At 40.8% G+C, this 26,861-nt stretch overlaps 1 protein-coding gene and 1 long non-coding RNA gene across 7 annotated transcripts in view; one reads left to right on the top strand and one right to left on the bottom strand.

Moving 5' to 3' along the window:
- LOC310689568 overlaps positions 1 to 26,861 on the bottom strand; it is a 121,018-nt gene that overhangs the window by 3,774 nt on the left and 90,383 nt on the right. For 2 of the 6 annotated variants that reach the window (XR_014517504.1, XR_014517508.1), the window contains one exon: positions 25,013 to 25,098. This is a non-coding gene — a long non-coding RNA (uncharacterized lncRNA). Of the gene's footprint in view, positions 1 to 1,047; positions 1,144 to 7,000; positions 7,550 to 9,332; positions 10,208 to 16,615; positions 16,717 to 25,012; positions 25,099 to 26,861 lie in introns of those variants that run through there. The other 4 variants (XR_014517505.1, XR_014517503.1, XR_014517507.1 and 1 more) reach the window with 4 other exon arrangements.
- PTPRN2 (protein tyrosine phosphatase receptor type N2) overlaps positions 1 to 26,861 on the top strand; it is a 614,238-nt gene that overhangs the window by 561,639 nt on the left and 25,738 nt on the right. Inside the window, exons 17-21 of the mRNA XM_083466687.1 lie at positions 6,917 to 6,994; positions 13,205 to 13,324; positions 16,463 to 16,629; positions 24,626 to 24,679; positions 26,766 to 26,830. Of these exons, the coding sequence (XP_083322813.1) occupies positions 6,917 to 6,994; positions 13,205 to 13,324; positions 16,463 to 16,629; positions 24,626 to 24,679; positions 26,766 to 26,830 (484 nt within the window). The remainder of the gene's footprint in view (positions 1 to 6,916; positions 6,995 to 13,204; positions 13,325 to 16,462; positions 16,630 to 24,625; positions 24,680 to 26,765; positions 26,831 to 26,861) is intronic.

Below are 26,861 nucleotides of genomic sequence, written 5' to 3'. Positions count from 1 at the left end.
AATTTATTAGTGTAGAGGGAGAAGCTGTGCTTTGATGTTCGAGACGTTTTGGCACAACATACAGATTTCATTTAACAACACTTCTCCATTGTTTCTGCGCTCAGAATATCTAGATGCCCTCAGGGATTGTTCAGAAACTTTACTCTTAAGCAGCCTAAACATTTTGCGCTAAGCTTTTATTGGTTGATGTTTCCAGCTGGGTTATATTAGTTAACGTGAATTTGAGCAAATTGATCTCAGTGGTGCTGAGATCCCGAATGACCTTCAGTGGTTCAAAGGATTTGGCTGAAAGGTTTATTCTGGCATCAGGATAATGTTCCAGCTTGTTCCTTTGCTCCACTGCCAGGACTTGACTCTGGTCTTTGGTCTGATGGTACTGCTGCTTTTTGACTCTTATCTCAGGACTTCGCCCATGCCCCACCAGCGTAGAATGAGGCATGGCTGAGACAAATGTGACTGACTACCCAGGGCATTCACTGCCTGTCAAGTTTACCCTTTCAGGTTTTTATCCTGCCCTTTTCTCCAGGCAACACACATAGGATTTCCCTCAAGTCGCTTTTATGGATGAGTTGGTTTTGAACCTGAATCTCCCCAACCCCAACTCAGTACAGTGGTACCTCGGGTTACAGACGCTTCAGGTTACATACTCCACTAACCCAGAAATACTACCTTGGGTTAAGAACTTTGCTTCAGGATGGGAACAGAAATCGTGCTGTGGCGGCGGGAGGCCCCATTAGCTAAAATGGTATCTCAGGTTAATAACAGTTTCAAGTTAAGAACGGACCTCCAGAACCAATTAAGTTCTTAACCCAAGGTACCACTGTACTTTCCCCACTCCTAATGGTTTGTAAGTGGGGCAACAACTTCTTACTACACTGACTCAGCAAAAGGAGGAGGAGAAGGAAGAAGAAGAAGAGGAGGAGGAGGAGGAGGAGGAGGAGGAGGAGGAGGAGGAGGAAGAAGAAGAAGAAGAAGAAGAAGAAGAAGAAGAAGAAGAAGAAGAAGAAGAAGAAGAAGAAGAAGAAGAAGAAGGTGGTCTTGACTAACCTTTATTGACTTGGAACCTACTCTAGTCACGCATCATCATCATTTTTAATTTGTATACCATCTTTCTATCTTACAATACTCAAGGCGGTTTACAAGCTGAAGAAACAAAAAATGTACATCTTATAACAATCTAATGCACTAAAAAAATGTGATAATAAAACAAAACTTTAAAATAAGCAACCTACATCAAAAAAGTAACATTCAACAATTATTAGAATAGTATAAAATAATAACAAGATATAAAAGTTAAACAGAAATCCACTCAACAGTTACAATAAATAATTTCTAATCAATAAAACAACGGCAAGCCACAGTACATAAAATAATACAATACAAATTGAGAAGCAGAGACTAGACGGTGGAACAAGGCAGGTGGAAGGAGGCCTTGCCTGATGGAGTCTCTCCCCTCACACTCCCCATGCATAACTTTAAGGCAAGCTTAGCATAAACACACCAGTTCCCGGAGAGGAGATTGTGGCCGCTTTACTTCTCCTGTGATTCTGCTGCGAGCTAAGCCATGGTTTGGCTTAGCATGTCATCCGAAGCTGGGCTTGTGGCAAACCGTGAGCTGTAACCAAGGTTTGCTCTTAGGTTTTCAGCTCATGGTTTGTCAGTGCAGCAGGAGGAGGACCGGAGGTGAACTTCCCTGTACCATTTGTGAACCATCTTCCTGAGCAACCTGAAACCTTTCTCAGAACTTGCTTCTCGCCTGCTTGCCTACCCTGGTATCAGCTGGATCTGATCTTGTTAACTCTTGCTTGCCCATAACCCCAGCCAGCCCACCCGTGCGGCAAGGTGAGGCAACTGCCTCTACAGTGGCCTCTCAGTGAATAATAGGCACTGAGAGTCTCTTCCCACACCTAGAGAGGAAATGGCGAGAGCTGCTCTCTGGGGTCTGCTGGGATATGCACCTGCCTTCAAACATTGGGCAAGGTTGACTGTATTCCCTGTCCTTATTCCCAGTGTAGATCTTCACTCCCCCTTCTTTCCTCCATTTTATGGTTTGCCTCAGGTGTCTTGGGCCAGACCTGCCCATGCCGGACCTAGCAAACTAGATTGCCAGCATCCTGATGCAAGTTTAAGTTCCATGCTGGTGTGGTTTTGTTAAGAATCCTAATGGCAGCCTGTATCCAGGGGTCTTTGTGTTTGCAACTACAGTGGTGCCCCACAAGACGAATGCCTCGCAAGACGGAAAACTCGCTAGTTGAAAGAGTTTTCTGTTTTGGAGGTGCTTCACAAAACGAATTTCCTATGGGCTTGCTTCGCAAGACGACAATGCCTTGCGAGTTCCTGCGGGTTTTTTTCCCTTCCCCCCCTTTTTCTAAGCTGCTAAGCCGCTTATCAGCTGATCCGATCAGCAGATAAGCCGCTAAAAGCCGCTAATAGCGCTAATCCGTCAATGGGCTTGCTTCGCAAGACGAAAAAACCGCTAGACGAAGAGAATCACAGAAGGGATTCTTTTCGTCTTGCGAGGCACCACTGTATAATAAATTTACAAACCTCAGTATCAAGTGGAACAAAACTGGACAGTTTTCCACACATACAGCAGCACTTTTGCCGCCATTGTGCATGTTATTATCATGAGATCCAAAGTAGTTTAATAGGCTGTGCATCTATTTAGATCTTTGCATTTCAGCTGAACAGAGTGCAAATTGCGAGTTAATATCCAAATCCTCCCAAATATATTTAGCATTGGGAATTTTAAAACATGCAAGTTAATAAAGGCATGCATTATTATTTTCAATTAGTTTAATCTTGGCAGGGGTCTGTAAATTCATTTATTAGCAGAGAAGAAAGCTTTTTTTGCCATCTTGGATATCCTCTGAGAACATACGCACGCTAGGCAATGCCAGTTTTTAGTGAGACTGATAACCTTTCTCCTCTTTGTTTTGCTCCGCATCAGTAGTAGACAACAGGCAATTTAAACATTTACATTCATTGAAGTGATATAATACATGCAAATTTGAAAGTGACCCAGCTATGTCTTCATGCAAACTAGTAATCCTAACCTGCATGTGTCTTCTCCATAGCCGCTTTCTGCGCACCAGAATATAATAATTGCAAATGTCTGTGTTATTGTTAACTTGATGATACGTTTGACCGGTCTTTCCTCATTATGATGTCTGTAATGCTCAAACTGCAGCTTTCTGACAACAGCTGATTTATACTGTAAGGCCAGGAGTGGCCCTTTCCTGATTTATCAAACAGTGGAGGGTTTAGAAGTATTTCTTCCGTGACAGTGGCACTCACCTCATCACTGATTCAGCTTGCCTATTCTCTTTACATTGTGAATGAATACACACAGCTTCACTTTCCCCCCTTTCATTCACAAAGTTCGCACCATTTGAAATGTCAGCATAAGGAATGGACAAGTAGAAACAAACAAATGCCATGTAATCCAATGTCTTGCCTACAAGGGCAAAGATTTCTACCAGCCTACAGTCCAGGGGCAGCTAATATGATGCCATCAAGAGGTTGTTGGGACTACAGCTCCCATCAGTCTCAGCCAGCATGGCCAGTGGTCAGGGATGATGGGAGTTGGAGTCCAGCTAGATCTGGAGCACATCATGTTGGCCACCCCAGTTGTAGTCTATCCTTAACCTCATCATTCTAGTTTTCCATGTGTAAGGGTCCGTTCTCCCCCGACGCACACACAAAAGTATTTTCACACTTGCGAAGTCCTGCCAGCAGTCTGAAGTAATCCAGTGCAGAAATGGTTTTAGTAATGAGCTTTTGTGGTGATGAGCTGCTTTTCTGTACCAGGGGTGGTTAACCTGTGGCCCTTGAGATGATGCTGGAGTGCAGCTTTGTGGCATTCTTGACCATTGGCCATGGGAGCCAGAGTCCCAACAGCATCTGTTGGACCAAGAATGGGCACACTTCAGGCATGCCATTTTACCCATGAGAACACCAAGATCTACCAGCCCAGATAGACTTCTATCTGCTAAAGACTTGGGGCAAAATTGTGGGGTGTCTCAGGATATTCTGACCCAGTGATATTTTTTTCCAGTGCTAGAACTGAAGCAAGCTCACACATAAAAGTCCGCGCCTGTTTAGCGTCCTTCATTTAGGCAATCTGATTTAGATGGGGAAAGTTGTTTTGCTCTTGCTATTTGGCAAGCAATTGAGAGAAACCCTACTTCAAATTACCAGCAGGTGCCAAACTACCTTCCAACTACCGCAGTGTAGACTACGCCTTAGGCGACACCCTGCAGGCTTCTTCCATTGCAAATGATGTCCAGTGATTCTAGGCTGGTTAGGCCACCGCATCTCCTTCCTCAAGGCCAGTGTTCCCTTTACCTGTGCTCCAATTTTTGCTTTGTTATGTGTTTCAGGAGGGAAAAAGGGTTATGAAGGAAGCACAGCACTTCCAATGTGGTCATGTAAATAAATGAATGTGACCTTCTACTTTGGATATGATAAAGTTGTTAAATAAAACAAAACTGAATCATTATCTACTAGAAGCAGCAAGCATGTGTTACAAATTATACTGAAGTTTAAAATATATATATATAAATGTGTTATATTTTATTATTGTGAGGTGCTTCAGGTATCTGTTTTTTTGCCATTTCTTTCAATAATGGGAGCCACCCACTCAAATGAGTAGTGGCTAAGGGAGACCTAGAACTGCACAACTAGTTCCATGCTCCCAATGTATATTTTGGCCTGTAATGTACACCCTAATGGATATTGTGTGCTACATTTGAAATTATGGAATCTGCTGTTGCTATTGTTTAACAATCAGGAGAAATCTTAACCAATCTGCTTCAAATCGCCTAGAGGCATACCAAGAGGTGAAATTACGGGTTTTTAAGAAGCAGTTTGTGATACCACATAGGAAACTGATGTTCAAACAAAATAATTTAGAAACTGCACTGCGCATCCCCAAACCATTGGATTGTGCCTAAAATAGCTTTTGGGTCCTGGTCAATGTACTATGTGTTGAATCCAGTGGACCGCAAAATATGAAATGTGGTGTTGATGCCCTGGAATTGGTTGCAGCCAAGGTCCAAAAACTCCTGGCTGAACATAATACCGATCATGTAGGCAGAACGACTCCACAAGTAAAAGAGAGCTTCTGAAAGTACAGTGGTGCCCCGCAAGACGAAATTAATTCGTTCCGCAATTTTTGTCGTCTAGCGAATTTTTCGTCCTGCGAAGCACGAAATCCCATAGGAATGCATTGAAAATCAATTAATGCGTTCCTATGGTCAAAAAAAGTCCAAACAAAGCCAAATTTGGTACAACAACAGTTTATTAACTGCTCTTTAAAGTCACACATACTGTAAAAAGCAGTTCAAAAATTGAAGGGAAAATAAATTAACTTTATAAACAAAACATGTCTTTGTTTTTAGACAAAGAAAACAAAGCCGCAAGACGTTTTCGTCTTGCGAAGCAAGCCCATAGGGAAATTCGTCTTGCGAGGCAAATCGAAAACGGAAAAACCTTTCGTCTAGCGAGTTTTTTGTCTTGCGAGGCATTCGTCTTGCGAGGTACCACTGTAATGAATAATCCAGGCCTGAGTTAGGAGATCTGTGATTGTATCACCAGATTTTTAAAAACAAAAATGGAAATGCAGCACTGGGGAAATAGCTCCAGAATTTCATTCCAGGCCATTTTCCCAAACAAAACCCCACGCTGCTATGTGTTACACAGGGAAAACACAAATACAAGCATCTATAATTTTTCCCTGGGGGACAAACAGCAGTACAGGGGCCTTTTAAATTGGAAAAAAAGTGTGTGTGTGTGTGTGTGTGTGTGTGTTAAAAGCACAGCCAGCAAACTCACACAACTACAACCCCATTAAAAGTAAAACCAAACAAGTTGGAAAATGCAATCACCAATCTCTCACCTCACAAGTGGTTTCGCCTTAGAACGGCTGACTTGTGTTTATAAATGTTAATATATTGAGTGTTACAGGCTGCTGCTATCTGCTGTTGCTTAAAATTTTGATAAAACTTTTTTTTGGGGGGGGTGAGGGTGGATTGCACTGCTCAGTACAATTTAGCACTTGTTGAAATAATTGAGATTTGTGCTCCTGCAACTGCAAGCATAATGTCAGCCTTGTTCATGAGTGTGTGTGTTTTAATTCTTTCTAAGGATTACAATCAATGGGGTTTTTGTTGTTTTCCTTGTGTTTAAATTCCCATCAGCCAATCTTGTCCTTATCGGGAGAATGGGGCCAAAGATTTAAGATCAGAAAACCCACCCATCTGTTTGAAAACACTCATTGTAACGACCTAATCCTATTTACTCTCCGTAGCTTTGTTTCTGAGGATCTCTTTTTTCCCTACTCAGTCACTCTTTGAAATAGATGTAATAATTAAGGTCTTTAAACAGAACTTCTTTTATTGAGGGTTAGAAGCCTGCATTTTTAAACAAACAAACTGACCAGAAAAGGCCAGGATTGAGTTTGTTCTTCAGTTTTGGCTTGTTTCTAGATGCCCTTGAGTGCTATGACAGAAATGGAAGAGATGTTTAAATGTGCCCGGCATCCCTAATGCCCTGCATTGAGAAATGTTTTGAAGTGGCTCGTAGGTTGCTATGAGACTGAAAACCCCGAGTAAATGCTTCTTCTTTTTTGTCAGCGAATGCTCCTTAAATGATTTCACGTTACATATTTAGAACATAGATCGCTGATCTTGTGACATCTTAGTATTAGACGACACATCCTGTTCTGTTGGAGAAAGGAACTCTTATTCTGAGGAAAGGAAATAACAGACTTTTTCCTCCTTTCAAGAGAAGTGCTCTCCTAGTTGATCAGTTCACTAATGCACTGCAAAACTGCTATTTTCGCTGTTTTGTGGCAATTTTCTCTCCCTCTCTGTTCATATTGAGCACTGCGTCTAATTGCTTTTTCCTTTTTCAGATGGACCATGATCCTAGGAACCCTGCTTATATAGCTGCTCAGGGCGCCCTGCCTTCTACGGTCACAGACTTCTGGCAGGTAAAAAGCCTTTGTTGAACTGCTTTTAGGAACATAGGGAGGTGCTTCACCTTGAGCCAGACCATTGGTGCATCTAGGCTAATATTACCCTGACTGGCCGTGGCTCTCTAGGGTTTCAAATGGAACATTCCCAGTCCTAATGGAAATGTCCGGGATCAAACTTGGGAAGTTCTGCATACCAATCAGATGCTCTGCTGGTTCATGCTGCAGCCGTCCTTTCACAATTGCATATACATTTCTAACTACATCTTAAGCATAACAGTATTGCGAGCTGCAGCAAAATACAGGGTTGTAATATCATACATGTAATATTAAAAACCTGCACTGGGTTGGGTATAGCTATGGCGGTGATTTTGTTTGTGGACAAATGGATTCGGTTCAATGTACACTCCGCAGACATGCAAGCGGGGTCTGCGTATTAGGGTGAAACATGCCCCTACCCATCACATCACAAAAAGGCCGAAAGGTTCTCCTGAAGGACCATGGAGCAATTTTTGCTGTGCTAAATGCGTCTGTGTGTGGAATCTTAGTATGCCAAGTTGAAGCAAGCCTGGGCTGTGGGAATAGAATGGATATCAGCAGAATTTGAGGTGACAATTGGGTTGTCAAATTTGGGGTGGGAGAAGGGAGAACTGAGATGAAAAATGGTTCCTACCAGGATCTGCTGAGAAGAGAACATCATGGAAGGAAAAGTAGCAGTCACTCAATTCCTACCAGGAGGTTTAGGGAAGTGTGCTACGATCCAGATGTGGCCTTATTCCTATGTAACAATATGTTGGAATATGTCGTTTGCTTGCCACTAATGCAATTTTCTAATTTTTCAAGTACTTTGTAATGCAAGCCTAGAGCTGTGGAAACCAGATACTTTTATACATCAGTAGGGCTTCCCTCCGGACCCAAATAGGTGCTTTTTAAAGTTTAGCATTTCATGTTATATAAATCTTTCCCCATTAAATCCTTAACTGAGTTGTGGGCAGAAAGAAAGAAAGAAAGAAAGAAAGAAAGAAAGAAAGAAAGAAAGAAAGAAAAGATAGAGGGTCATATTCACCTAAGCTTCACTCAGAGTAAATCCATTGAAATTAGTGAATATGCCTCACTTAGGTCCATTAATTTTAGTGGGTCTACTCTGAGTAAAAGTTAGTTGAATACCACCCAGAATATCTGCAAGTTCCTATATATATGTGTGTGTGTTTCAGACTAGGCGGAGGTTCACACAAGGGCAGAATCCCAAATCCTGACCACTGTTTCATGAACCAAACAGCTGATTCACCGTTGCTTCTTTAAGACTTAAGATATTCAAAACTGCTGCTTGTTGGAATTTCAGAATTCCAACACACTTGCAAGGTTTAAAAAGATGTAAGGTGGGTCAAACACAAATCAGCACCCTATGTCAAAAACAAAGCCATAGTTCACCTCCCCCACCCCATAATAGTCTTACTTGGGTCCCAGTCTTCAGTGTGTAGCTGGAAGTGTGGAAGAAGGAAAAAAATACTCTTTTTCCTTGCACTTTGCAAACCAAAGCAAGCTAGCAAGCTCTGGATTGCACCTACCCACTTCTGCTTCCATTGCAAATGGATCTTTCTGGCACCCCCTTAACTGAAGAGAATGGGCAGCAGATTTGCTTTTTGTTTTGCTGTGCTTTTCAGATTCTCCCAGGGTAGAAAACCTTGAATTCATTGGGGGGGGGGGGTTATGATTGCAAAATAAGGAATACTTAACACCAAAAAACCCAAGTTGCTCTACACCAAAGAGGTGTCATTTGAAGGCCCATGGTATCCAGGTAGCGCTTATGCAGCTTGATGGAACCCATTTTCCCATGGGCCCCTATTCTGATTATGAATTCAAGGCTCTTTTGAAGCCCGCAGTAATAGCAGAACAACCCTACTCTGGAGTAGATCAGCCTCGCAATTGTGAATGGGTTGGACAAGAAGGGAAGTTTATGGGGTAACCAAAATATAACCTGTACCTCTCTATCAGTGGGGTTTTACTTAGTGTTGCAAACCAGTCAAACCAGTGCTCTTCTCCTTATTTCTCTGCAATACTTTAATAGCCAAAGTCCATAAAATTGAAATTAGGATATCTGGTTGGCCTGGGTTAGGAAGGGTAGTTGTGAGGAAACTTGCTTTTTAAAGGCTAATCCTGATGTTGCTTTTCAGTCCTATGGAAAGCAACAGCCGTGAGCTGAACATGTCCCATATCTTACTATTTTCAATGTTCCCTAAGATTTTTTAATGTTGAATTTGAACTGGGGAACCTTTGTGGGAACCTGTCTTGCTAGTTTTGAAAGAGCTTCATAGGCTGCCGGTTTACAAGACCAGTTCAAGATACAAGTCCTTACCTGGGTACCAAATCACTTAGGACTGCATAGGAATCTAAAGGAACCCCTCCTTGATTTCAGCCCTCCTAGACGCTCACTTCATCCTCTGAGGTCTTCAATTGGGCGCAGCTATAGTGTTCCACCTGTAGAACTTCCTGCTCCAGAGAATTTGCCCAGGATCAGCTTTGCAGTTATTTAGGCACCAGCGTAAAAACAATGAAGTCAACCAGGTGGCAACAGAGGTGATGAGTAAGCAAAGCTAGGGTGCTTCAGGAAAGCCTTTCTGGGGGCTACTGAGGAGTGAAATAGCCCTTCAGAGTGATGTCTCCTGCCTCCTGGTGAGCTCTGTTCTAATGACAAAGTTTGGATGTTGTGCTTGGTATGAACTTCAGGGGGTGCTATCAAGTCTCCTGCTGCCTCTCAGACTCATGTCGTTGTGAAGGCAGTATCTGCATAGCTGCAGAACATGTTGGGGGAAGCATCTGTCTGAGGGCATGAGCAAGAGAACTTTTAGCAGTAGGGATGGAGGTTTCTCAGTCCCTTGGGCTTCCACCACCTTCCCCATGGAATTCAGTGGTTGCTTCCCAGAATGATCCAAACTAGGCACCTGCCCATTGTCAGGGTCCAGGTCTCCTCTGGTAATAAAGAAGCACTGGGTCCAGGTTGTGGGTATGAAGCTAGATAAAGATTGAATGTCTGTCATGTCGCAACCTGCATGCAAGCACAAGCCCATTCAGAACTGAGGCTCACAGGTGGAATCCAGCGACAACATCTGTTGGCTTTCCATGTATACAGCAAGATTTTGAACAAGTGATCCCAGAAGAGGTACAGTTAGGTGACAGACTGCTGTGTGCCTGGATTCGATTCATTTTAAGAGGGGGTTGAGGGAGGTTCTTCTATGTTTGGGGTAGGAGATGGGAATGGGAGACGAATACAAAGAATGTTTAATGCAGATGTTTAATAGCACATTATATTAGACATTCATCTTTAGTTAATTTGCAGCAGTTAGTCTACCTGGTCAGCCATTACAAATGTTCCACTTGGTCCTTTGAACATACAGTGGTGCCCTGCAAGACGAATGCCTCGCAAGACGGAAAACTCACTAGACGAAAGAGTTTTCCGTTTTGGAGGTGCTTCGCAAAACGAATCTCCTATGGGCTTGTTTCGCAAGACGAAAATGTCTTGCGAGTTCCTGCGGGTTTTTTCCCCCTTTCCCCCCCTTTTTCTAAGCCGCTAAGCCGCTTATCAGCTGATCCGATAAGCTGATAAGCCGCTAATAGCACTAATCCGTCAATGGGCTTGCTTCGCAAGACGAAAAAACCGCTAGACGAAGAGAATCACAGAACGGATTCTTTTCGTCTTGCGAGGCACCACTGTATATTCTTACAGAAGAATGAGGGCACCACAGACTGGCCTTATTGTGAAGCATATGATTCAGGAAGCAGGCGTCAAAGTGATAATAGTGTTTCTATATACATTGGGAATTTCTCAAAGAGCAACATGCTAGAATGGTATATAAACTTAATAAATAAAATAAATACCTAAATATTATTAGAAGTCTAAGTTGTATTTTCCCCCAACATCAATTATATTGCTAATAAAATATTAGCTTAGGGAAAAGGATAGGAGAAAATGTTGGGGAGGTGGGGTTAATGGGGAAATGGTATAGACATCAAAGTGTTAAATATGACTGCAATATCCTAGAATTCCATTGTTAGAATTCAATTGTGGCGTTGATAGCGTTGAGTGTCATGTACCTCATAACATGACTTGGAAAGAAATATCGTACCCTAGAGTAAATTTGAAATTGTTTGTTGAAATTAACTTTCATTTGGATTTATGCTTAAGGAAATTTTCAGAGATTTGAGGAAGTTCCTCTGTAATGAAATGCTGTTCTCCCTGTGTCTTTTTTTCTTTTTTTTTTTAAGCCCATGGAAAAGGGATGCCAAACTGTAAGGATCCCTCTCCCTCTCTCTAAATGAGTGGGCTTTCATAATGTTACACTTGGGTGGCACAAGCAACTGCTGGATGATTAGTTTATGACCTAGATCATTGTGTTTTTATTGCACTCATAAAAACCGTGTTTCTCCTCATTTTCGTAATGGCTTCATTGAGCTTCTATACCTTCTAAAGGCACATTAAATCGTTATATGATAGAAGCACCAGCTAGCCTGGCCAATTTGTGGTGGGGTTTCATTTTTCCTATAGTACAGATACAGTTAAAATAAGAGAGAGAGACTGTAGAATTCTGTGGAATGGAGTGTACGAACTAGTGTAATTGGCAGCAGCTTTCAATTCAAGGTTTTGCTGAAATTAATAAAAAACCTCTTAAGGAAATAGAAAAACAACCCTTAGTCGTTATTCGTTGCTTTAGATCCAACATACTATTTTTGCATTGTTAAGAATTTGCAGCAAGATTATGTATACTCTCTGATTTCAGTGGAACCAGGAAATCACTTTGGGAATACAGGGTCAGCATAGAAAGTTTTACTCTTTCCAGAGAGAGAGGTTGTACAATAAAAGTGTGTAAAAGTAGTCCCTAGCATTACAATATACCTTTGTCTTTGCCTTAATGCCATCCAAAATTTGTACAAAGGCTCCCCCCCCCTTTTTTCCTTTTAAAAAGAGTCATTGTTGTGTAAATAAAGCAAATGAAATTAAGGTAAAAATAAATCCCCGTGCCACAAAGAAGGAAGCTTTTAATTGAATGTAACATCCCTGTGCTTCTTATCCGAATGCCCCCTTTTCTTGTTTACTCCATTTACATTTCAATGCAGTTGCTTATAAATATTTCTGCGAAATAAACGTAACCCTTTGCAGTAAGTCCAATTTCCTTTTCACGAGATAATTTTGTATGCTAATAAAAAGACAATGGAAATTGCATGCAAATATAGCATCAATGTACACCACAATAATGAAGACTTTTCTTGATTATGCAGCTCCATATTAATTCAGGAGGGTTTTTGTTCAACAACAGGCTGTTTTTCCAGCACAGATATACTACCCTAGCTTGTTTTGTTGCTTCTATGAATAACATCTAGCGGACCTTTAATTGAGAGTGCCTTAGATTCTTGTTTGCTTGCTCTGGGGCGACACTACATTATTAAACAGTCCCACTGTTGAAGTTTCCTTGTTATCATATGTTCATGATGATATCTGTATATTTTGGGAAAATATAGCCCAGAGGGTAGGTTGCATTATATTTTATTTTACATGTATTTCTTGAAAATTTTATGAGCCAAATCTGAAACCTGTAGTGTCGATTTTTGCTACTGAGTTAGACCCATTGACTTATTGTAGGATGATTCATTTGGGATGGGAGGGGAAGAATAAGTATTACACCAATACAACTCCAGAAGGCAACTGGTTTTTGTTTTTCTGTCTGCTGTTTTTCTAGCATTAATATGACAGCTCAACTGATTATCTTTTAACATGACAGGCATCTAAAAGAAGCAGCATTTCTCTTTGATTTAGCATGACAGATTTTGCTGCTATTTTGTTAATTACACACATCCATATTGGGTTTGCGTACTGCAACCAAATATGATGCAGCAGACTTTCTACGAAAAGCACTATTGTTTCCTCTGCAAATTGGTTGTGTGAAAGTGAAAAAGAACTGGAGATAATTGTAAAGAAAGGCGTAGAATTTATTTTAGAAGTATTTGGAGGAATTCTTTGGAGATTCTTTTAATATTTCATGTGAACATGCAAAATATGATGCTAGTTTATTCAGAGATTTGGAAGCAGCTGCAGAGAAAAGTGTCTAATGAAAATGAAATACATTTCCTGTGAATGGAATAAATTTCGATTGTGTGTCTGAGTGCCGTAATTATACATGTCATGCAGTAATTAGGCAGTCACAGTGTGGCCACGGTGTCTTTCTTTGTGTGCAGATGGTCTGGGAAAACGGCTGTGTCGTTATTGTCATGCTGACACCCCTTGCTGAAAACGGAGTCAAACAGTGCTACCACTATTGGCCAGACGAAGGGTCAAACCTCTACCATATCTACGAGGTACTTAAACAAAATATCTGCTTGTAAACCTGACAGTAAGTGTGTGGATTGATTTCATACAGAGGAAAATATTGCTTAATGGGATTTGACCTGCAAACTGAGCTGAGGTCTACCATAAAATGCAATCTTGTGGTTCTTGAATCATTTCAGCTTCATTGAAAATTCTATGCATATCTTGATAGAACGGTTAGCAGGAAAGCAATTCTGTACAGATTCTAAATATATACATGACCAAAGAGGTTTGAAAATTAGAATGCGCTCGCTCGCTCTCTCTCTCTCTCTCTCTCTCTCACACACACACACACATACACACACATTTAAAATACAAATAAGGGGGGAATTAAAATGTATACATTATAATAAAATATTGTGCCTATAAATATTTAACAGCAGCTGTAGGCTCCACACCCTATCAAAAGGCCTACCTATGATTTTGATAATTAAGCTAATTTTTGTTTAGCATTTTTTCAATTCAGAACTGTAGATGTACATAGCTGTGACACCCCAAATAGCAGAATGCACTGAGGTGGCTGCAGCAATCTGGACCAGGCATTGTGACTCCGCTATAAAAGCTTACTAAATAATATAGGGTGCCAAGTCCTGAGCGAAACCTATTTCAACCATAATTCCTAACAGATAGTGCCTAGGAGGTAGACCTCCACCATCTTTCTCATTCTGTTCACTTGAGAACAACAGACAAAAACGTATTAGGGATTAAATTTTTGCTTTGCAAAAAATGTGCATATTAAAACAAATTGACCAGTAATGAGCTGCTGAAAACCAGATACATTTATACATCAGTGGGGCTTCCCTCTGGACCCAAATAGGTACCTTTTAAAGTTTCCATCCTGGCCACTACTTTGTTGCAGGCAGGGCCTCTGCAGCTGTTGATTCTATTAAAACAGATATGGGGATCCCATAATGCTCCAGATGTTGAACTCCAACTCCCATGGGCCCTGGCCAAAATGCCTAATGGTCAGGGCTGGATAGAAGTTGTAGTCCAGCAACATCTGCAGGGCCACGTTAAGTCAGTTAAAGCAAAATTTGTTTCCTGTGTGTAAAATTGTCTTGCCAGGTTATACTATACAGAAATACTTGGAATAAGCAATAACTAATGGCAACACTTCTTGAACAAATATGGCCTCACTCTGCTTTGTATCTATAGATTCCAGCTTGATTCTATGCATAAGTCAAACAGCCATAGTTGTTGACTTCTACATGCATAGGGGAAGAGTTTATTATACACAAGTGGCAGGGGGAGAGGAGGAATTCAGTGGGGACTGGTAGGGCAGACCTCTTTTTGTGTGTCTCAGATCGTCAACAAGCAGTAGTCACATTCGATAGAGATGTTTAAGGAATTTCCTATTTGTGAATGCAAACTTAACTCGAACAGCACCTCCTGTACGTTGAGGTGTGGGTTCTAATGTCAATATCCTTTGCATTTCACCCTACTCCAAATTTTGCCATGCACTTCTTGGCTTAAAAAACAAACAACAACTCAAAATACATTTTAATTCTGTATTTTAGGATAAAATGGAAAAAAGTGCATAGGGTTAAAATAAAGGCTATAAATGAGTAATTTGCATTCATGGTTTGTTTTTAAAATGCATATGTGCAGAAATGGGGCATGAATACATGCAAAAGTGATGCAGAACAGAAATTGATTGAACCAACCATGCTTAAGTATGGATAGTGAATCTGTTTCTCTAGGCATTATCTGTGTCTGCTTCTAGGTGTGAAGGGCCATCTGCATCTCCTACAACACATGTGTGTGTTTCTCTCACTTTCAGAACTTTCTTTGGTGCAGGATCAGCTCTGATTCTGTTTAATGTTAAAGCAGGATAAAGAAGCAAAGATATATATTTGCTAAGATATATATAAGCCTAAATTAGGTTGAATTACTGGTGATCGTATTAAAACAACTTAAGATAAGAGTTTTTGGATTTAAGCAGAATTAATAGGCTTAAATCAAAATCAAATCCTATTTGTAAATGGAATGAAGCAATTGCCATGCCGGTGCGTAGCAATCCTGTTCTGGTATCGCAGGGGCCTGATTCTGCATTGGGAATACAGTGGTACCTTGGTTTACAACCGTAATCCGTTCCAGAGGTCCGTTTGTGAACCAAAACAGGTTGTAACCCAAGGCACACTTTCGCCAATGGGGCCTCCAATTTTTTTTTTTCATAATCCCAAAAAATAGGTTGTAATCCAAAAAAAGTTTGCAAACCAGGACATGCGCTTTTGACTTGTTTGTGATCCAAAATGTTTGCAAACCAAGACATATGCAAACCAAGGTACCACTGTATTTAAAACTGCTATGCTGTGCCTGACCACTGGTCCATGTAGTTCAGTATTGTGTTCAAAGCTTCAAGGTGTCTAGGGTTGAATCCAGAGCCTTAATGAAAAGCATATCCCTTACCACTGACAATGCTAGGTCCATCCAGCACAAATGTTTAGGCTTGAGAGACAAAACACTTTTTTAAGTTATTAAGACTAACCAGCTGTTCATCAAATAACTCGAGTCACATTACTTCTCTGTGACCAAACAGCAGGGGCAGTCTAGTCCATTTCAGTGTGTGAGGCAAACTAGGAAAGTTGTTGTTCTGTGTCCCCAAACCCCCACTGAAGCCTCACTTACCTGGGTCAGTGGGTCAACCTCTAGGCTCCAGCGAGATCTTACAAGAGCCCCATGGGATCCTGTGAGAGTTTCATGAGATTTCATTGGGCTCTTGTGAGAAGCTCCTCCTCCTTGCTTCTCTGGTGGGTAGCACCCACGTTTTGTAGCATTTTATTATTGTGTTGTTTATGATAATAAGGGTTTTTTATTGTGTTTATTGCTAGTTTAATAGTATAGGCTATTTTATGTGGGCTTTCTTTGCTTGGAAAAGTGGCATTTTAAGTTCAGACAACTTTTCCCATCAAAGCAGATTGTCAAAAATATGTATTTGAGTTAAAAGGAAATAAATTTCAAGTAATAAGCAAAATAAGAAAATTTCCTAAATAAGCCCACTCAAACAAGCCCTGTCCAAAAGAGGATATTTTGAAATGTCAGATATTCCCAATAGATCATGCCATGTGTGTGATTATCTGCTGTATTCCATATTTAATTCACTTATTTATTTTTTTGTGCAATGGCAGGTAAATCTGGTCTCAGAGCACATTTGGTGTGAAGATTTCCTTGTGAGAAGCTTCTACTTGAAAAACCTACAAACCAATGAGACTCGAACCGTGACACAGTTCCATTTCCTTACCTGGCATGACCAGAAAGTGCCCACTTCCACAAGGTCCCTTCTGGATTTTCGCAGGTACAACACAAAGAGTGAATAGTTTTAAGTTAGGTGCATAGTGGCTGGTGAGTCAGACATGCTTCTGGGATTGTTTCTGAGTGCCACCTAAAATGCCATCAAAAGTTGTTCATAAGGAAACTCGGATATATGAATCCCTCCCCCCCCCCCCAATTTCTTTCTAGGTTGAATAGCTGCCCATAAGTTCACATTTTTAAAAACTGCCATGCAGAAGAAATAATCCCACTTAAGAACCTGGTCGGGAACCAACAAATTATCCTAAACCAGTGAATGCTTTGAATGCTATGTTAGCCATGGAGTTGTAGGCAGATGTAGTGGTGCAAATGGATTCTGTGTATAAGTAAATAATGGCACACTGTATTTTTAGTACCATGATCAGTGTGCTGACTTGGAATCTAAAGCAGCGATTTTATCTATGCATAAGGTGTTTGTTTGCATTATATGCAGTGGCCACAGTAGGGAAACTTTCCCTGCACAGCCAGGCATTGGCATTGCATGTGTCTGCCTTCAGGTGCAGTTCATGCATGGAGCTCTTTTGCTAAAGTCATGCCAATGTGTCAAGGTAATGTCACCATGCCCTGCTCGGGGCATCAAGCAAAATGAACCAATTGCATGAATTAGAACAAGGTTAAATATGAAGATTAAAGATGCCAGGGAAAGCATCTCATAGGAGAAGCATCTTAAAGTAGATACTAAAGTGGCTGCTTCTTGTGGGTTGAGAAGCCATGAGGTGTGCTAGTCTACCTAGCCCTCTCCATCCCAGACCTCCTAGGGTTAGGAGTGCCATTTCCAGGCTACCGTGTGTACTGAAAACATTTTTGGTCACTTTCGCAGTTGTTTCGCAAGAAGAATCTGCTGCCTAGTTTTGGGTAGTGGCCTGGTATTGCTTTTGATATTCCAACTGGCTAGGTAGCTTCTGAAATTCCACATTGTTTCTAAGGACTGTCCCTCCTCGCATTTTGAAGGTATGCTAAGATGTTGTTTAGCAGAGTTCATTGACAGTCTCGCGCTAGTTCATTGGAATGTGCAAATCGCAGTACCGCTTATATGAAAGTTCTTCAATGTAATGCTACTTCTGATTAAAATACCATTGCTGAGTCCTCTGAACTTGCACTCTTAAATAAATGCTCTTATGAGGCATGTCGTAAAAATGCGCACTGGCACATTTAAAAGGGGGAATGGTCTATGTGGCTTACAGTTGCGTCTTGAAAAGCTTTGCGCATGTTGATTTATGTTTGCAGGCTACATAAAGACCCACGGTTGAATCCTGACTTAACTTAGTTGCTTTTAAATTAGTGGGATTTGTCATGACTAGGTATGATTGACTTAATCTGAATCCAACCCACAGATTTTTCAGGTTTCTGCATTGTTTAAGTACCAGTGTTGCAGTTCTACATATCCAGGTTTTGCTTACTTCAGCTAAAAAAATAAATAAAATCAGAACACCAGCATTGGTAGACAGCAAGAATTTCTTCTTGCTGCAGTCACCAAGGGGTAAAGGTTACAAGCCCTTTTTCAATGCTCCGTCAAAGGCAAAAGGCCACAGGAGTAGAGGTTGGAGTGACTGAGTTAGAAGCCAGCTGGTTTTAAAAGAAAATAAAATGAAAATGTAATCTATATGTAGTGGAGGTGCTTTTCAGGTAAAGGTTTAAAAGCTATTCACAGTTTGTTTGCTTTTAAATAGAATCAATTTTATATATTTTAAGGGAAACAAAACCCTCCATGCTCTTTTTAAAGGGAACTTAAGTATATTGACAATCGTAATTACCTTACAGCTGAAGCAATTTAAGATCAGCCAGAGCAATAAATACTCTGCCTCCCTTGATATTGAAATTTAATGTCTCACACTTTCAGAAAAAAGTACCTCTGGCTTAGCTACTTTCCTTTTTTTGCAACTAGAGATAGATAAAGTCTTACTAAGTGTGACTCCCATCCTTTTAATGTTTTGACACACATCTAACATGTTTATATACAAATATATATTTGTAAATGTATGTATATTTATATGCTTACATAGGTATGTATGTATAGATGCAAATATAAACAACTAAGAAAATATCACCAAGAAAAATTGGAACCCCCCCCCCCCAAAAAAAAATTAGCTTGTCCCAGAGCTTCTGAAATATATGTGCATTTTTCACTCCTGGAAGCAAATTTTGTGAGATTCTGAAAACAACAAGCTTGCACTTCTTTTGTTCCTCTATATTAGACAATGTTTCAGATTGTATTGTGTTGAGTAGGTGAATTAAAATATTGTGAAATCTAGTATCAATTGGTGAATGAAGGCAGATTTTTCTTCCCTCCATAAGCTTAAAATATCCATGCAGAATGCAGTGCTTGATAAATGAAACTTCTCCTGAAAACACTGGTCAGTTTTAATGGTTATAGAAACCTAATTTTATTTTGAACAATAGACCAATCGTTTAAACTCTGGACTAGCTTGTTAGTCATGCACTGATAATGTGTAATTAAATATTCCTTGAGCCCAGAGGGAGCACATTTACACTTTAAAGAGACACTGCTAAGCTAAAAGATAATTAGCATCACATGTGAGGGCTTTGCTTAAAATATATATTATGCTATCACTGCTTGCTGTGTGCAATGGCATTTACTAACACTGCTCACTTTAAAAATGGTCAAATTCTTATTTTGCCAGCTAATTAGCGGTTGCCAGTGTCATTTTTGTGATGTTGCAGCTAGTAATATAAGCCCAGTTGCATAGTCACAAAAGTGATCATTGGAAACTGTGACTCTGCTGCAGGGACAATATGGGAAACCCCTTTTCTGAGCTTCTAACGACCTCTGACCTTTGCTTGCTGATGGTTTGCATGGTGATTTCTTTTTCACTCAATGAACCAAGGGTTGGTTTGTATTACTAATCATTCTTTCCTAGTTAATTCTTCCTCCTCTTCTTCTCCTCCTCTTCCTCCCTCTTGAAGTGTGTGTGCGTGTAAATGTATATATGTATATATGTATGTATGTACTTTATTTGGTTCCTGGTGGCTCCTGGGTCCAGGGATTAGGTATTCAACCTATTGAGGAGTTGTACTTCCTCTGAGGGAAGAGGTTTATAGTTTTGGGGTACTCCTGGTTCCAACTTGTCACTGGAGTCTCAAGTGGCTTCTAGGAGGGCTTATGACCGTTCCTGGCTCAGGATAGCTCCCACCTGGACTACTGTAATGTATTCTATGTGGGGCTGCTCTTGAAGATGTTCCAGAGAATGCAGCTAGTGTAGAATGTGGCTGCTAGGTTGGTAAGTTGGGCAGCCCAATGGATCATGTGTCACTGGTCCTTAGAGAACAACAATGGCTGCCAGTGAGCTACTGGGCCCAATTTAAGGTATTAGTACTAGCATATAAGGCCTTAAATGGCTTGGGACTTAATTACGCAAAAGAGTACATTCTCCAATATCAACCAACTTGAACCCTATGATGGTGCCACCATCAGGGTTGCCCAGTAGGCAGTTACCCATGACAGGGCCTTCTCAGTGGTGGTCCCGTCTGTCAGTTTCCCTCACTGTTAACTTTTAGGAGAAATTTAAAAACATTCCTATTTAAGGAGGTGTTTAATGGTTTACAGTTCTATCCCTGGCAAACCTGAAATAATTAGTTTGACAGTAGGTGATTGATTTTAGATGTTTTAACTGTTTTTAGAAGTTTTAATTGTATCATTTTAGTATTGCCATGTTTGCCACCCTGGGCTCCTTGAGGAAGGTGCAGCATATAAACTTAATAATAAATAAATATTAAAACACCCAGAACCTTACTTTATCCAAAAAGTTTTTTTACTGAATTTGAAAGGACTAAACTTTGAATGAAACCATGTATCTCAATGTTCCAAAGCTATTTCTCAGCAAAGCTTGTTTTGAAATAATTATTTTCAAATGCCTTCTGAAATATGAAATACGATTCAGGTGTCAATAAAAAAAGACAAATTATGCTAAGTTGCCCATATGATTATCTATAGCCATGCAGATTTTTAATGGGCATATGTGGGAAACAGCAATATGAAAATAAATGTCTTAACACTTCTAGCTAGTCCTCGGAGTTGATTAACGCTTCACATGCCCCTGTGAGTAGCCTGCTGTTGGTTGCTGTAAAGTGTGAAGGACGGAATGCAACATCCCTAAACACACAGGGACAGGTCCACCAGGGAGTCACAGTGCTAGCATGTGTTCATCTGTGTTTGGAGAGGCACATCTCTCAGTCACACAGCAAACACTAACATACCTGCCATACCACGTGAAGTGTAAATTGGCTTTTGCTGTGCATTCAGGAGACCAACCGTTAATGAGCTGCTGGTCGTGTATTTCTAACCCAAGGCCTTTTTTCCAAGTCCAAGACTATGCTATTTCAGCTTAATGATAATAATGAAAGTATTACCCTTAGAAAAGGATAAAATGTTAAACTTCCACCTCTCAGAAAGCCTTTGGCTCTAATTGATCATGCTACCTTGATTTCAAACCAGTGTCTGATATCCCCATTCTTTCGGATGAGAACTCAACCATTCATTGTACCATTTGATCCAGCACTTAACATTGCAAGAATGCACATTACAGCAAATATAATTCTGCCCGTTAATGCTGCCATACTGTCATGGTTGCATTGGTGGCTGGTGCCCATTGGGACTGGTGGGGTCAGAAGGCAGAGGGAGCCCAACGGTAGGCGGAGGAAGAGCCAAGAACAAGCAGAGCCAACAAATGCTGGTTTTGTCCCCATCCTCCTTCTCCCTGCTGATTTCTACCAGGGCATTGTGGAAATAATGAGGAGGAAGCTCACAGGCAATGCCCACCCCTTGGACTGCTTGTAAGTGATGAATGCCAGGCAGGTCTCGGCCTACTGAAGGTAGATTAAGGTTGGTGAGACATTGCCCCATTCGCCCAAACAGGCCAACCTCTACCACATGGTTGGGGTATAAACCACTGAACCTCTTGGGCTTGCTGATCAGAAGGTCAGCAGTTGGAATTCATGCAATGGGGTGAGATCCCGTTGCTCTGTCCCAGCTCCTACCAACCTAGCAGTCTAAAAGCACACCAGTGCAAGTAGATAAATAGGTACTGCTGTAGCGGGAAGGTAAATGGCGTTTCCTGTGCTCTGGCTTCCGTCACAGTGTTCCATTGTGCCAGAAGCTGTTTAGCCCTGCTGGCCACATTACCTGGAAAGCTGTCAGCAGACAAACTCCAGCTCCCTCGGCCTGAAAGTGAGATGAGTGCCGCAACCCATGGTCACCTTTGACTGGACTTGGGCATTTTAGTGCCTCAACCTCAGTCCAGGGGTCCTTTACCTTACTACATGGTGGGCAGTTGGCAGTACCCCTCAGGTTCACAACTCCTCCATTTTAAATGGAAATGCCCTGCCCTTCCATTATGGATATAGTGCTTTTGCTAACCTCAAACTATGGTCAAAGTGGATTTGTGAACTCTTGCTTGGGCTTAGTATATAAGCCCTGTTCAGGTTTTCTGTTACTGGGTAGAGTAATCAGGCAAGGGGGGGAGGCATGTACTACCTCCACTCCCTCATTGCCATTCTAAATTGCCATGAACTGGAGCATAGCTGTGTAAAGAAGGAATTCTTTGCTATTTAGAGCCCTGGAAAAACCAAACGTTCCTCACTTTACCATGATGGAGGGCAGAGCCCAGACAATCCCTCACATGATTATCCCTGAAGGGCGATAGTTAGTGAAAATATCAGTGCACCTGCCATGCTAACCAGCTATATGCGAAACCAAAGGGAAGAGGAATGTCAGCATGAGATGGGAAGAGAGGGAACCCACTGAGCATTCCTGCTAATCAAACCACAGTTTGGTGATGTGACCATGTTGAGGTCTGCACTGAAACAATACTACAAGAATGATGACCCTTGTTGAGAGGCAGCCTTAGTGTGGAAATGGAAAAGGCAAAAACTAAAGAGCCAAAGAACCAAGTTGGGTGCACTATTAGGCTTGGGAATCCCTAGTGGATTTGGGATTTTTTCCTTTTGAACGGCAGATCCCCTTGTAATATCACAAACTGCTTTTGGGAGACACTTAGATTTTGAAAGCAGCTTGCCATGTGGCAGTGGGATGGCTTTTTGAGAAACAAAAGCTCAAAGTCCCTTTGGGCACGTTGGAACTAATTTTGTGGTCCTTTAGATTTAAGCCATAGTCTGGATATGCTTTGCCTAGAGATGCCACTGCTTCAAAAACCTCTCCTTATTTCTGTGGTATGTTTTGAAAATTTATATTTGTAGTAAGCCCCCAATTGCACTTTGCAGAAAAAAGAGGGGGTTTTTTTAGTTTCATTGGGCTTTTATTTAAAACCTATAGCCCAATTGACACAAAAATATCCTGCAGAACTCTATTATTATTGTTGTTGGTGTTATTGTTGTTATATTAAATTTCAAATTTTTATACCACACTTCATCTGTGGTTCCCAGGGCTGTTCACAGCATAAAATATAGAATAAAATCATGAAGTACATATTAAAAACAAAAATGAAGCAATAACCACCCACAGGATCTGTGGGCTGCTGGGTTTCAATTTTAGATGAAATACTTATTTCTCATTTTAAATCTTATCTGTGATCGTTGTTAAGGACTTTAATCTGACGCAGTAGAGCTGCTCTTATGCCCATCCTTGCAGCAAGTTTGTAAGATAGATAACTAGCGTTCCCATTTTACAGATGGAAATTAAAGCTGAGGCGCTAAAATGCCTAAGGCAACTTTGTGACGTGAGGTAAAATAGGCTTAGCTGGATTCTATTTCTCTGAAAAGCAGAACAATGAAGGCCTCAATGGTCTCACGACTGTCCCCACCCCCCACCCTGCTCTTTCAGGAATACAGCTTCTACATTTCATTTCTAAATACAGTTACTTTGAAACTAAGAGACGTAAATTTCAGTGAAAATGTGGAAGAGCACCAGTGCAGAATAATTGCAAGATTTAACATAAGAGGACCAAATTTATTTGTACTCTTCTACACATGGCATGAACAGCAAGAAACCATGGCTAAAACAATCTTATGTTGATGTTTTAAAAACAACGCCACTGATAGCATTTTTTTTTCATTGTTTCTTTGCTGAAAAACAGTATATTTCAGCCTTATCTCATGCTGTTTTAGTATGTGGGAGTTACTGAGGAGCAGAAAGATGTGCCCAAATTGGGCGGGGGGGGGGGGGTTGCAGCTTCTGCATGTATGTGAAACCAGGTTTCCTCACAGTGAGGAACTGCTTGCACCAAATAGGTTCTTTGCATCTCCAATCAAGCATCTAGCAGTGCACACACAGAGACCTTTTTCAAAGATTAACTCCTGCTAATCAGAAGCAAGTTGGGGGGGGGCCTTCTACTTGATTTCCCCTTTTCTGCCAAACAGCTGATTGGTGAGGTTTTAGCTTTTGAAAAAGTGCTCTTCCAATGGAATATGCCATCTATCAACTGTAGATTTTACATTCATTTGCATTACAGATGTGTGAAGTATATTTTAAAAACTGTTTTACTGTTATGTGTGAAAATTCTGTTTCTTTTGACTCAAGAATTCAAGAAGACATGTATGTACAGGAGCTTCCATTTGCAAAAGCCCACTGGGTTAGCACGAATGTTTACATGGTCTAGCATATAACTAATATGTCTGTGTTGTAACACTCCCATGTGATTTGGGCTTGGCTTTGCATAAAGGCAATGGGCAGCGACAATGTTGTTTGATAGCTAGACTGACCGTTTAAAGGTTGCTATTCTCGGACTATGTAGGTTTATCTATGGCAGTGTCCACTAAAAAATGTGCCCCGATGGCTATTTTATAGGAGGAATGATTGGAGAATTGCACCCATTGCCCTAACAATTTCATTAAGGCTTTAACTGGGAAAACGGGTTGGAAGATCATAGCCTATGTTGAGCTACTTTAATATGCCAAGCCATCTTTGGGGGAGGGCGTTAAAATGTGGAAGATACTTTATTTTGGAATGCTTCTGATGATTACCTCAGAAAGTAATATATTTATCAATGTCTATATTTGTTTTATTACAGAAAAGTAAACAAGTGCTACAGGGGTCGTTCTTGTCCGGTAATTGTTCATTGCAGGCAAGTACCATTTTCAACCCACCCTCAAAAGAGGCTCACAAGGAGATTGCATGGACTGAACAAAATATGCAAATGATTCTGTAGCTTGATTTGCCAAATGAGCAAAAGCTTATTGTTCTGCCCCAAAAACTTTTGTATTTGCTGATGAGGAGAGTCTCTAGTAAATGGGGAGATTCCTCACACTTCAGATTTCATCCTGAAAATATGAAAGTTGCTTAAGCCTATCAGAAATAACCAGCGGGGTCTCAATACCATGTCAGCAGCAATTCTTCCTTCTCTCTCTGACCTACAACAGTACAGTGCCCACAGGCACCAAACAGCACTATCACATACCTGCTTAGAAGTAAGTCGCATCAAGTTCAATGGGGTTTTACTCCCAGGTAAATCAGTGTAGGATTGTAGCCTCACCCTCTCTGCATCTGTAAGTAAATAGGCCCTGTTACTTGCTTGGCAGCTCACTGAACATTTATTTCAAAAGCCTTCAAACATTACTTTTCCCAGTACCACGTGTTACTGCTTTGAGAGAAATATCATCATACAGTTTAGGCATGGATTCCATACTGTTCAGTTCAAGGACTGGTCAGGTGTGGAAGACTCAGAACTGGGGGATCCAAGCTGCCTTTATTGGGTCCATGGCTGCATGTCTTTTTCCCTCCATGGTCATAATGCCACAAGCTCATAGGAAGGGAAGAGGTTTGAGACTAAGGAACTGCTAAACAGAATTGACTTCCAAGAAGCATATTGTTTGGTAAGCCAGCTGAGAATTTGCTTCCAAATAAGAGAGTTCATAGACTGTGGTTTATAACCAGAAAACCCTGCCAGTTTTGAGGCTCCGTTGCGTAAAACTCAGGGAATTGTGCCATTTTCAAGACTCTAGGAGACTTCTGAATTTGCCTGGACTGGCACGGTTTATTTTGCTATAAAAGAGAAGAAGCACATGCCTCCTAATTTTTACATATATTACGATATCCTTGTCAAATAATTTTTTTTAATCGCTCAATTATTTCTATTGACACTAAGTCCAATGCCTAATGTCAAAACGTTAACTCTGTGGTTAAAAACCACACCCCTGACCTAGTAAATTGTACTTAAATCAGAATGCATTCAAAACTACAGTAACACCACTGTCTTCTCCCCACACCCCTCCAGTCCAGAAATAATTTTTGTAGGTAAAGAAAATCAACAAAAGCAAATTATTTTAAGCGATATAGCTCCCTCCCCCTCTCTCCGTCAAGCACAGTCACAAAAATGCCACCTTAAAAAATGGGGGAAAGGGCAAGAAAAATTGATTGCTTAGAATCTTAATTTTGTATACTGTCAACATCTATGAAAACTAACACCTTTCCAATTAGAAGCTGGTTTCTGACAGCAAATGGAAACTGCTTTCAGATTAGGGATCTTGACATCTTCACATGGCTCACTTGGAAGTCTCCAAAATTATCGTGTTAGGAGGGTTAGAAATACTTTCAGAAGCTACATGTTATTTCCCCCCTAACCAAGATAGCTACTATATTAAAGAAAAAGGAAATCGGCAGCATTTTTCCCCAAGCCCAGGTGACTAGTATCCAATTAATTTATAAGGAAACAACACAATCCCCCCCCCCCCCCAGTTTAAGAAGATGCAAGTGATTGTAAGGTTGGTTTGTTGACATGAATGTTCCTGTAAGCTCAGATTACCAGGGAGAGCAGTCATTTGGAGAAGATGCTATTCTGTCGTTTTAGCTTTTCGCTAACAGACTTGACTGAACAGCTCTTGATCATGGATACTTGGCTTCTAAAATTACTCACTTTATCACAGTACTGTTCAAAAATATTTGGAGACGTCTTTGCAAAACAAGCAGGTATTTGCCCTTAACGAAAACACAAAATCATCTTGCAGAATTGTAGAGTTTACCCAAATAATAATGTAACAGCTGCCAAGCTTGTGAGGACAGTTTGTTAAAGAAAGCTTGTCTAACGTATATCATCCTTCCACCTCAACTCAGCCCTTTATGCTACTATACTTCCAGCATCGCATTTCTGTCGGGGTTTTGAGCATGTTGAATTGATCATGTGCTATTGTTGTTTCCCCCCCCCCCCTTTGTAGTGACGGTGCGGGAAGAAGTGGAACCTACATCCTAATTGACATGGTTCTCAATAAAATGGCCAAAGGTGAGAATCGAAAGTGCTGTCGCTTTTTGAG

Source organism: Podarcis liolepis (genome assembly GCF_965112155.1).
Source record: "Podarcis liolepis genome assembly, chromosome: 12".
Lineage (NCBI taxonomy): Eukaryota > Metazoa > Chordata > Lepidosauria > Squamata > Lacertidae > Podarcis > Podarcis liolepis.
The sequence above is the reverse complement of the archived record's forward strand: the minus strand, read 5'-3'. Positions and strand labels throughout refer to the sequence as shown.